The sequence below is a fragment of the Patagioenas fasciata genome, chromosome Z, assembly GCF_037038585.1.
Source record: "Patagioenas fasciata isolate bPatFas1 chromosome Z, bPatFas1.hap1, whole genome shotgun sequence".
Lineage (NCBI taxonomy): Eukaryota > Metazoa > Chordata > Aves > Columbiformes > Columbidae > Patagioenas > Patagioenas fasciata.
This window is the reverse complement of record NC_092560.1, coordinates 67,906,447-67,918,608: the sequence shown is the minus strand read 5'-3', so window position 1 is coordinate 67,918,608 and position 12,162 is coordinate 67,906,447. Positions and strand designations below refer to the sequence as shown.

The 12,162-nt window shown below is 44.9% G+C and overlaps 1 protein-coding gene across 1 annotated transcript in view; it reads right to left on the bottom strand.

The window, feature by feature from the left end:
- The window catches only part of SERINC5 (serine incorporator 5), a 45,348-nt gene extending 43,901 nt beyond the window's left edge, over positions 1 to 1,447 (bottom strand). Inside the window, exon 1 of the mRNA XM_065861760.2 lies at positions 1,004 to 1,447. Within this exon, the coding sequence (XP_065717832.1) occupies positions 1,004 to 1,054 (51 nt within the window). The 5' untranslated portion in view covers positions 1,055 to 1,447. The remainder of the gene's footprint in view (positions 1 to 1,003) is intronic.
- Positions 1,448 to 12,162: the final 10,715 nt, after the last annotated feature.

The following is a 12,162-nucleotide window of genomic DNA, read 5'->3' as shown; positions in this document are numbered from 1 at the left end:
CCCTCCGCCTGGCTTCCGCTGTCGTCAGCCTGCGCGGCGGGGCGGCTCGGGCCTGGCGCTGCGCGCACCGGCCGCCGCGGAAGGGCCGCGTTGCCCTTGTTGCCGCTCCCTCCGGCGGGCCTGGGCAGCCTCTCCGCCAGCCCCGGCTTCCCCGGCCCAGGGGACACCCCCCGAACCGGGAGCCGCTGGGCAGAGCACCCTTCCTCCCGCCCGGGCCGGGGAGCGGTACCGCGGCTGAGGCGCAGCAGGTGTGAACCTTCCCATCCCGCTTGCCCGAGCCAGCAGAGGTGGCGGTTCCATGTACAGCTGCGGCAGCTGGAGTGCACCCGTGCGGGGCCGTCCTCCGCAGCTTACCCTGCTGTACCGAACCATCATCTTGACAGTACAATAGGCCCAGGCAGGATCTCTCAGCAAAGCATATTTTATTAATGATAGTGCAAAACCGGGTGTCTTACCTAGTGGAAGGCACACGGAATACGGCCAAAGGCCCCTGTTCATATCACCCTAATCACGGCTGCAAATTTCCTCACCTATTCCCTATTAGTTGAGTACTGCAGGGTCTACAGACTAGCCAACACCTGCCTCAGTTTACCTGTCTCATTCATCTAACAACCCCCTCCCCTCACTGATTCGATGTATGGATTCCTGGCTCTCTGGCTATCCTTCCCCCAGCTTAACTTTTTAAATACAGTAATCAGTTTGCATTTTGGGATTAGTTCGAGGAGACTTTGTTTTACATTAAAGATTCATAGCCAGATGTTTCCTCCTTTGCCCCCTCCCGCTGGGGTCAGGTGCCAGATCAGTTGTAAAAACAACATTCCTCCTTCAATGGCTCCTTGCGCTGCTGTCAAGCGCATTGCTAAGATCACTTACCTGCTCACACGCCTGCTAAACCACCCGTTTTTTTAGCGGCTGCAATTTAACAAACTCGGTGAATGAGAGAAACATACGCATCTTAAAAGACGAGACATTAAATGTAAGTTTAACGCTGCAAGGCACCAACCTTGAGCTCCAATGGCTTTGCGGCGGTCCGCGGCCCTTGCTCTGCCCTCATGTTGATGGAGAAGCTGTGGCACTCAGAGGATGGCTTCAGGGCCCTGCGTTCCTACAAGGAGCCAAGATCTTCCCTGGTGTTGCCGAAATACTTTCTCCAGCATCAGCTGCAAGGAGCCAAGGGCAGTACCCGGCAGTGGCAGAGGATCTCTCAGCTTCCTGTGTGATGATCTTTGCTGTTGCAGACAAAGGCACTGATAGTGGTGTTGTCCCAAAAGGTGGGATCGTTATCTGGCCTGTAGATAGCAATTCACTTAAAGGGTCGAGGTATTTGTTTCATTTGCAGTTCCGGGCAGAAAAAGGTGCTGGGCAGTCTTTCGCAAAGCACACTAGGAGCGGAGTGAGTTACCTATTTATACATTTCAACTTTTAACCACTCCTAACATCTTATACATATTTATACCTACTTAAAGTTCATTGGTCTAAACTTTGCTTGCTTTAGTTTAAAAGGTGCAGCAAAGATAAAATTTTCTATGCATGCTCAGTGAGCAGGGGTCTTCTGGAGGTGGGTAGCTTTCAACAAGGAGGTGTGGTTTTGTAATAAAATGAGCGTATAATGAGCATAGTTCACCAAAGTTCACAACATACTGCTAGTCCTTGCCAAATTTCATTGTTTGACACTAACTGCATATTCTTCAAGCTTTATCTCAGGGTTTGTCCTTCAAGTTCCTCTCATAAGTAACCAATTCCTGTTCTGTTTGAATCATATTTTTTGTTTTATGGTCTGCTTTGACCTTCTATACAACTCCATCAAAGTTACTGGAGACATTAGCCCCAGTGCGGTTCAGGCTCTGGCGCTGCTGACGCTCCTGCTCTGTGGGAGCAGCGAACGCCCCAAACGCAGGTGAAGGCTCCTCAGGCCAGGACTGGGGGCTGGAGTCTCAACACAACTCCTCCGATTTACAGCTCCTCTCCTTAGAAGCAGGGCTGAAGAGAAAGAATCAAGAATTGAACAAGGGGCAGGAAAGCCGTGTGGCCAGCAAACGGGCAATGGAAAACCACTGGTGTTTTTAACTCTGAAACACAGTCAGCTTCCTGAAGCATGTGGTTAAGACATGAGAACATGAGCATCGCAGCATAGTAAGAACTCAGCAAAACTGCATTCGTCTTTTATTTCTGTTCCAGACTTCTTATGCAATCACGAGAAGCTGACTGGTCAGGCTTTGCTTAATTTCCACATCTGCAAAATCAACTCAAAACATGATGGAGAATCTGAGGTTTAATTTAAAAATGAAGCTGGCTTGCCAAGAGAGACTGGCGAAGGTGACGTATGTGTACAATGGAAGAGTACAAGGGGCTGTACTGCACGTCAGCATGTCTGCGATAGCAACGAGCGTTCCCCGGGTGGGGAACACCATTAGTTCACTCCTCCATGCAGGTCTGTTAATGCCAGCCTGCGCTGTTATCACTGACACAAATCCAGCCTCTGCACTGAAGAAAACAGCAGAGCTCTATAATGGCCTTTCCAATCAGCAAGAGCACGCCAGAGCCCTGGGATGTGTGCCTTGGCTTTTTGAGTGAAAAATTTGTCACCAGGAAGGCTTGAACTTTCCTGCTGTGTTGCTGGCAAGCATTAAGCAGGCTAATAGCAAAGCAATGAGCAGATGTTACTGCATGAAAAGAACTGTCAGTCTGAAACTACCCATGCATTTAGAATAAGGTTTACCCATCAAATACATATTCTGAAATCAGAGAAGGCTGTTGTGTTCCCCTAATCTGATTTACTGGACAGAAATCTTCAACCAGTAATTCCTGCATCAGACTGTTCCTTTTGGCAGGATAAAGAGTGTCTATTTGAAGTGATGCTAATTCTGATTTAGGGCTTTCAAGTGGCAGAGAAGCCGTGGCATCAGAATAAAAAGGCAGGATGCTTTGGTCTTGCTTTGTATAAGGAATTTTATGAACATAGATTTACAGAATTGTAATGAGTCAGGCAGAACAGGGCAAGAAGTGGCTCTGTGTGAAGTAAGACAGTCCAGGAATGGAGTTAAAACTCTCGTCTCAGTTCAGGAGCTGGGGAACGAGGAAGGAAGGGAAGCACTTCGTTAGTTGTAACCATGTGTTGCTTCCCAGAAAAAAACCCGCGTAAGAAGCAGCTGTGCCCTGGAGCAAGCGGCTTTCCCTGCTCAGCGTGCCACAGGCAGAGCAGAGCGGCAGAACCTGAAGCCCCGCGAGCAAGTCACTGAGACACTCACCTTCAGGCAGCCCGCGAAACTCTGCCTGCGAGACACCCAGCCCGGATCCACACGTGCCAGTGACCTTCTGTGGCACACCAGCTTTGCTTGGGCCCCCGGGAAAGCCATTGGCCTTGGGTCCCAACTGTGGTTTCACTTGCAAGTGTGGCACCTTGATATGCATCCACTTTACTCATTCCCAACTCATTTCTACATGGATTCTTGTAGCAGAAGCAGAGGTGCTCACTGCCCCCCTTCACTGCAAGAAGAATGCAAGTGTTACAGCCTCTACAGAGAACTCAAAAGATGTTAGTGGTGAAACAAAGAGCTTTTTGGCATAGCACAGGGAAATTGTAATTACCAGGATTGCTCAAGGACTCTGTGCTCTCTCAGTACTCACATAGTATGAACCAGCTCAACGTATTTTCAAGTAAGAATATTGGGAGTTGTGCCAGTTTGCTCACACTTTCTGAAAGGAAGCTGCAACTTGCCATGCTGTTGTAAATGTTCTGTAGTTTCAGGATTTTACAGTAATGAAAGGATTTTGGTTTGTGCCAACTGGCAAAGAGAAGAGCACAAAAAATCTGTATCCAATGAGAAGGAGAAATCTACTACTTGACTGTTTTTTTCAGCTGAAATTAAACACAGAAAATATTTCTAAATGTAAATGTAATCAGAAAGAAAACAAAACCAGATTGTTACACACCATGGTGGCCACTTACATAAAATTAGTTCATTTTTTATAATATAAATTCAGACTTTATATGCTGGTTAGAGTACAAAACGTGAAATTGCGTTCTGGGTAAATGTATGTTTTGCTTGAACCTAGCAATTAGACACCAGTAAAAACGTGGTTATGGGAAGGAGGGGAAATGGCTGTGCATGTGCATGCACATGTTCTCAAAACCACCCCTCGGATCCAAAATGAAACTCTTACACAGCTGATGACCTAACTGCTGTGATGTTTGCTGAAATAGTTTCCTGTGGAAAAGGTGTTCCAGTAAAGGGCAACAACATGCAAAGGTGTGATCAGAGAGTAAAAATAATTTATTTACCACCTAAGAGATTTACTTGCGTGTGACTGCAAATCCATGTCTCACAGTCTAGGTGGCTGCAGGCCATAATAAACTCATGGCATCCTTCAGGTTTTTTTCTAAGTATGCACCGGCACCTGGATTATGGACCACTTCTCCCCAAATCCTCCTAGGTAGCCAAAGCCTTCCAGAACCTTTGGACATCTTCTAAAAAACAGTGTATGTAGGAACCACAGCAGGACCAGCTGCCACAGCACAGTCCAGCCCACCTGTGGACGTGGCAAAAGGTGAGAGGGACCAGCTCTCTGGGACACGAAGGCACACTGCACCGCTCTGCACCGCTCGCAGCCACAGCCTCCCAGACGTGTGGAAGAATCCCAAGGGCAGGGCCCATTCCGGTATTTGCCAGGATCACCGAGAACAGCTTCCTTGGCTGCTACACCTTACTGATTTGCATCTCCGGCTGCTACTCTGCTTGTGAGTAACAGAATAAATAAATAAACAAGAACATTACAATAACAGCTGTGAAGAGTCCTGAAGAGAAGCTGCCAGATTCATGCATACTGTGATTAGGTTACAAAAGACGTAGCCATCACTGACCAATTGACATGATAAATACTTTCTGACCACCTGCAAAACGAGGGGATATTTTTCAAGTTTTAGATCCTTCTGTATGACAAGAGGGAGACAGAAGATTAAGTGACACATTGTTTTGAAGCAGAGTGCTTAGTTTATTTTTAACTAATAATTAATAGATGTATTGTAAGTAAGAAACTAAGCAATTATAACTAACATCATTAATAATTTCTTAGTATAGATGTATTGTATGTCAAAATTTTCAAAAACTGTAATGCATATATAATAATTACGTGGATATAAGCACCGCAAGAGCATCCAGTCTTTGGAGCACTTAGAGAGGATGATCCCCAGTGTTCCCCAGCGCTGACAAAATAAAAATGCCGCTCAACAGTGTAATTGACTCTGCTGCCAAGTTTATTTCTCCGTTTCAGTCCAATGACAGGAAATAAATGAAGTAACTTTTATGCCATGTTTTGATGTTTGAGCTTTTAGGATCTAAGCTTTCAAGCTGCTGTCAGCATCTTCTGGGGCTGGAGACTACATCTCCCAGCAGCAGCTTTCGGAAGAGCATCGGTTAGCTTGGGATCTAGTAATAGACTTACATACTGCAGTATTTGTTGCTGCTACAATGGGATGATCACCTTCGAGACTGCCTGTGGAGGTGCAGGGAAGCACACAGAACCAATATAATAGCAAAGAGTGCAATGAATGATCTGCCAGTGTAAGACGAGAGCAAGCTGCAACTATACATCTCTGAGATGTGGAGGAACAGAGATTGTCAGTGCATGTGGGGCCAGACACACACGTGTAACCGGCCCTTCCAGAATATGAAGTTGGTCACAATACTACATGGTGGTATTTTCCCCTATATCTTTACTAGTGTTCTCTAATTCACACTGATTTTTTTTCTAGCTAGTAATAGTTAATTAAAAAAAAAAAAAATCAAAAGAAAAAAAATCTGTGCACTTAAGTAGTCAAATTTGGTCAGATTCTGATCAAATGAATTGTTCTGAATCACTTGTTGGATTTGAAATAAAGGATTTCATAGCATTTGAAGATTTCAGTATTAAAAAACCCACAAGGCTAGTATTTCCAGACAAATTTGCTTTAAAAAAGCTTTTATTTTGAGAATGATAGTTTAATAAACTGGTTGCTTAGTTGTTTTTCACTCCAGTGTTAACTTAAAGTGGATTAAAATTTGCATTGCCTATTAAGGAAATGCATGAACTAAACCTTTCTGGTACTTTAATTTTTGTAACCAAAGTACAGAACAGTAATATTACACAGCTGTGCACTGAGCTCTCCAGATGCTGCATTTGCACCCTCTTTGTTCGCCCTTTTTAGCACAATACCATGTAATGCCAATTATGTCATTCTTTCTGACCTCTCAGTGACTGTATGCAGTACAGCTTTTCATTTCTAAATCAGGCTTTTCATTATGTTGTATCTCAGGCTTCTTAATCAGAGCTAGTACCTTTACCTTACAGACAGCTGACACAGACACTTAACCTGGGCGAGACTAAGGAAACTTTACACTGGGAGAAAAGCAGACAGCAGCGTTGCTAGGTAAGGTTAACATAAAGAGTCTTTTTAAAGAAATTCTAGGATAATATGAAGCTAAGCAGGCTCAGGCTGCATGCTGGGAGACCTACTGGTTATCTGTCCTTACAAGGAGCTTCAAGCTGGCAGAGTGACGATTCTTGGAGAGACAAGTGTTAGGTTAAGACCGCATCTGACCGTCTGCCTCATTTCTCTGTCACACGCTGCCCCTACTAACCCGGAAAGCCAATCCACTTGTAAATCAGCACTTCAACTCCTGCAGTTAAGTCTGATTGATAGATTAAAATAGTTTTCTACCATCATAAATAAAGATAAACATGGTGGCACTGTGTTTCTGCACCATTGACTTCCTGAGGAAGCTGATACAGCAAAACCAAAGGAAGCTCCTGAATGTACGGGTAAGTTTCAAGCAGCAAGAGAAAGACAGTTTTACATTTGTCAGCCCAGTAGTAGACTTCTTCAGAATTACCAGATTGCAATACTTCATTAATTATCTGTTAATTTTCTTTGCCAGTGAACTTCTTCCTTAAAAAAAACCCAAAAGAGATATTGATTCACAGATAGCAAATTTGTGCAGGACAGCCTAAGTATTCTTCGAAGGTACTTGCCTACCAGCCTGACCCAAACTGCAGGTTTCCCAAAACCAAAGCACACAGCTCCCAACCTGTTGTCACAGACAGCTTTGTGTAACCATCAGTGTCCCTAATGAAGTGTCACGAACAGGCAACAGTAGCAGGCAATACACCACATTCCACTAATGCTTTTTGGCTAAGAGTGAAATGCCCCCTCCTCCTCCTACTCTCTTATCTGCAGACCATTCTGTATGAAGGTTTCTGGGCACAATTTGAACCAACAGCACTAGAGGAAATGGTCAAAACACTGGTGACCTCTGCAATGACCACACAGCAAGTGTCTCCAAAAATCCTCATGGGACCTGGCTGCCTGTGCATTTGATTCTTGGGAAGAGAAAGACACACACCTCCCACCAACTCACTGTCCTTCTATTTGGAAGAACATGTTTCTAAAAGGAATAAATAAAAAATATGAATGAGTTTCTCACAAACAGAAGGAAAAAAAAAAACTAGAACACAGAGATGATATGAGGCTAGTTCAATAGCATAAAAACGGATATTTTATTCCAGCTCTACTTGGGGAAGTTTGAAAATGAGAAATTTGCATTATAGGATGAAGAAAGTTTGGCTTAGCAGAGTTCTCAAGCTAGCAAGAACAGAGCTGCTCCTGGAACCTTCCTGGTAGTGGTGGTGGGCTACAGGAGAAACAAATCTAATTCCCAGCAGGTCTTCAGGAAGATAAGAATCAATGGAAGGTTTTCCTAGGCAGTGCTGTATTTTGGAGCCAAAAAGAGACTGCAGCCATGCATGTCTTTTCTCCAGCCTCTCACACTACTGGAACAACTTATCCTTGGTGCCATCTCAAGGCATATCAAGGATAAGAGAGTCATTAGAGGCAGTCAGCATGGCTTCACCAAGGGGAAGTTGTGCTTAACCAGCCTCATAGCCTTTTATAAGGACATAACCAGGTGGAGAGATGATGGTAGAGTGGTGGATGTGGTCTACCTTGACTTCAGTAAAGCATTTGACACAGTTTCCCACAGCATCCTCACAGCTAAACTGAGGAAGTGCGGTCTGGATGATCGAGTAGTGAGGTGGACTGTGAACTGGCTGAAGGAAAGAAGCCAGAGAGTCGTGGTCAATGGGGCAGAGTCTAGTTGGAGGCCTGTATCTAGTGGAGTGCCTCAAGGGTTGGTACTGGGGCTGGTATTGTTCAGCATATTCATCAGTTACTTGGATGAGGGAACAGAGTGCACTGTCAGCAAGTTTGCTGATGACACCAAGCTGGGAGGAGTGGCTGACGCACCAGAAGGCTGTGCTGCCATCCAGAGACCTGGACAGGCTGGAGAGTTGGGCGGGAAAATTTTAATGAAATATAACAAGGGCAAGTGTAGAGTCTTGCATCTGGGCAGGAAAAACCCCAGGTTCCAGTATAAGTTGGGGAATGACCTGTTAGGGAGCAGTGTAGGGGAAGGGGACCTGGGGGTCCTGGTGGACAGCAGGGTGACCATGAGCCAGCACTGTGCCCTTGTGGCCAGGAAGGCCAATGGCATCCTGGGGTGTATCAGAAGGGGGGTGGTTAGTAGGTCGAGAGAGGTTCTCCTTCCCCTCTACTCTGCCCTGGTGAGACCACATCTGGAATATTGTGTCCAGTTCTGGGCCCCTCAGTTCCAGAAGGACAGGGAACTGCTGGAGAGAGTCCAGAGCAGGGCAACTAAGATGATTAAGGGAGTGGAGCATCTCCCTTATGAGGAAAGGCTGAGGGAGCTGGGTCTCTTTAGCTTGGAGGAGACTGAGCGGTGACCTCATTAATGTTTATAAATATATAAAGGGTGAGTGTCATGAGCATGGAGCCAGGCTCTTCTTGGTGACAAACAATGGTAGGACAAGGGGTAATGGGTACAAAAAAGAGGTTCCACTTAAATACGAGAAGAAACTTCTTCTCAGTGAGGGTGACAGACCCTGGAACAGGCTGCCCAGGGGGGTTGTGGAGTCTCCTTCTCTGGAGACATTCAAGACCCGCCTGGACACATTCCTGTGTAACCTCATCTGGGTGTTCCTGCTCTGGTAGGGAGATTGGACTGGATGATCTTTTGAGGTCCCTTCCAATCCCTAACATTCTGTGGTTCTGTGATATCAGCAAGGTGTATGTCAGAACATGGCCTACCAAAGTGTCCAAGGCACTTGGTTAGGTCTCCAAGAAGTTTCTCTATTTCAACTTGACAAGCTAAATCCAGGCCTATCCTTGTTTTATCCCATGATTTAATTACGGTCATGTGGAAAGAATGAATACCTTACCTCAGAGACAAAGTTGGCATAGTTTAATATGAAATGCAAAGGGGAACAGAGGGATTCAAAGAAAAGCAGGCCTAATTGTAGCCTTTTTTGTCACAATCCTTCCCTTCTCTCTGAGAAGCAAATGAGTATCGAGTGGCCACAGGTGAAACCTGCTCTGTAAAGGAATCATTACACTGGAGCACATGGAGCATAAACATTTGTGCACCAGAAGAAATGGCTGAGTAGGAGTTAAGCCAACAGTGTACATATAGCAAGCCAAGAGAACAAGAACAGTCACAGAAGCCAAGAATGAACGCAGGTAAAAGCAAAGAACTGGCAGTGCTGCCTGGAGTGCTGACAGCATCAAGGCCGTGCCATGGCTAAGAGCACACCACAAATGCAGAGCAACAGCTGTATGTTACAACTCAACCTGGCTCTGAGCCTTTGACAAAAATAAAAGGGCTGCAAGGATCACGCAGTATTGGTACCAATCAAGAACCAGGGAGACAAGATGAGGATGTGAGAGCTAGCAGTCCTTGTTCTCCATGCCACCACAAGTAATGCTGGTATCTGTGAGAAAATGAAACCAGTTTTGTTTAAAACAGAGCGCAACTTCCCCTTCTGTATTGTGTGCTCATACAACAAGTTTTGCTGCATTTATTGTGGCTAAGTGGAAGGAGAAACCCAAAGTTTTAATTAAATTATATAGACAATATCAGTACAATGCACAGACATCACTCAAATTCCATTAAGTCTTGAGGTAAGAGCCATCAAGTTTGCAAAGAGGAGGACTAGCCTTTCAGGAAGAAACAGCAGTAACTCATGATAAGAAGGTCGTATGGGCAGAACTGTCTTAACCCAAGAGAGAAGGCATTTAGATTATGTTCTGGTTTGCGCAAGTGTGCAGATTAGACCTTTGCAAAAGCATGCACATTGCAGGCTCAAGACAAACCGTCCTTTATTGTTGTGGATCTGAAAAGAAGCCAAGTAGATTGCAGCAGCTGTATACTCAAGGAGCTGATGCGATAAAAAATAGATTGTCAAAGCTGAAGCATGATTAGCATGATATAAAGCTTACAAGGTACGCAAGTCACAAATTGAACAGTATTTAGATGACTAATTGCATATGACCACGTATTAAGTTACAGTCACCTGGAGTCCCAAATATTCCTTTCAGAGTTCTGACCTAAGTTACTAAACTTAAACTATCCAAAAGCCTGAGATTTAAAAAAAAAAAAAGGTGCTGATTCTTTTTCTGATATTACTCTGTGATGTGCAAAAACTTTATCTATGCTCACCACCACTATTAAGAGCAAGGTGATTTTAGTCCCTGACACAGGCAGCTTCCTTCACTAACTCAGCAGAGAACAAGACTTAACCTCATGGTCTAGACCATGTGTGCGGTTAGGGCCTGGTCTAGACCATGAGGTTAAGTCTTGTTCTCTGCTGAGTTTGTGCAGTGTGGGAACTGGAAGGGAACAGCTCCTGAACCTATATTATATAGAAGCATTGCTTTTTTCGAGCGTCTGCTGTGATAAACAAGACTGGAAGCATACAAGACGGTAACCTTGGTCACAGAATATCTTCCCTCTTCAAATCCACTCTTAGAGAGCACAACAACTGTGATCTGTACATACAAACACTGCCCATCTGTCTCAGTGCCTACTCCACAACTTTTGCCAGTAGGAGCTTATGTAGGATTGCTACTTGTGCAAGAGTGTGGCCAGCAGGACTAGGGAAGTGATTGTGCCACTGGTGAGGTTGCACCTTGAATCCTGTGTCCAGTTTTGGGCCACTCATCGTAAGAAAGACATTGAGGTGCTGGAGAGAGTGCAGAGGAAGGTCATGAAGGTGGTGAAGGGTCTGCAGCACAAGTCTGATGAGGAGCAGCTGAGGGAACTGGGGATGTTCAGCCTGGAGAAAAGGAGGCTGAGGGGAGACTTTATCGCTGCCCACACCTACCTGAAAGGAGCTTGTAGCATGGAGGGGGTTGGTCTCTTCTCCCAAGTAGCAAGTGATAGGACAAGAGGAAATGGCCTCAAGTTGTGCCAGGGGAGGTTTAGTTTGGATATTAGGAAAAAATCCTTCACAGAAAGGGTTGTCAGGCATTGGAACAGGCTGCCCAGGGAAGCGGTGGAGTCACCATCCCTGTAGGTGTTTAAAAGGCATTTAGACGAGGTTCTTAAGGACATGGTTTAGTGCTAGAGTTAGGTTAGATTATGGTTGGACTGGATGATTTTGAGGGTCTCTTCTGAAATGATTCTATGATATTGCAAAAGGTTTACTTGAGGGGAGGGTATCACCTAGGGACACACAGCATTTGACAAGAAAGGAATCCTGTTACTCTCAAAGCAGAGCTGGCAGAATACTTAAATTGTCAGTGCCATGCAAACTTTGTTATACGAAATATTTAGGATACTCACTGAAAAATCCAGTATCTGTTTTAGGGGCTGAAAGTTTCCAGGCTTTGAAGTCCAGTCAGAATGCTGCCTTTGGTAAGTTTAATGCAAAAAAAGTTTACTCCTAACTCTCTCTTCCCTATTCAGATTAACATATTTTTGTACATATGCCCATGAGAAATAGGAATGCAGTTCTGTTAATCCCCCAGCCTGCACTCAGGATGATGTTGTTTGATTACACTGTCAAAACTGCTGTAACTGATGTTATTTAATAAGCCTTTACTCTACACTGTCAATTAGATCTTAGTAGGAAACTTATGTTTAATTTTCAACTGCCAACAACCAATACAGAAAACAGTAGGGTATTGGAAGACTTGTAACTGTTCTCCCTTACCAGGCCAGCATACTTCGCACTGGCTCAAGGTAGGAGTAAACTGAAGCATCACAGGACCAAAAAGATGGTTGCTCATCCTCCACAATCCTCAAAGTCTTCTACTAATATGCCTGCCACATA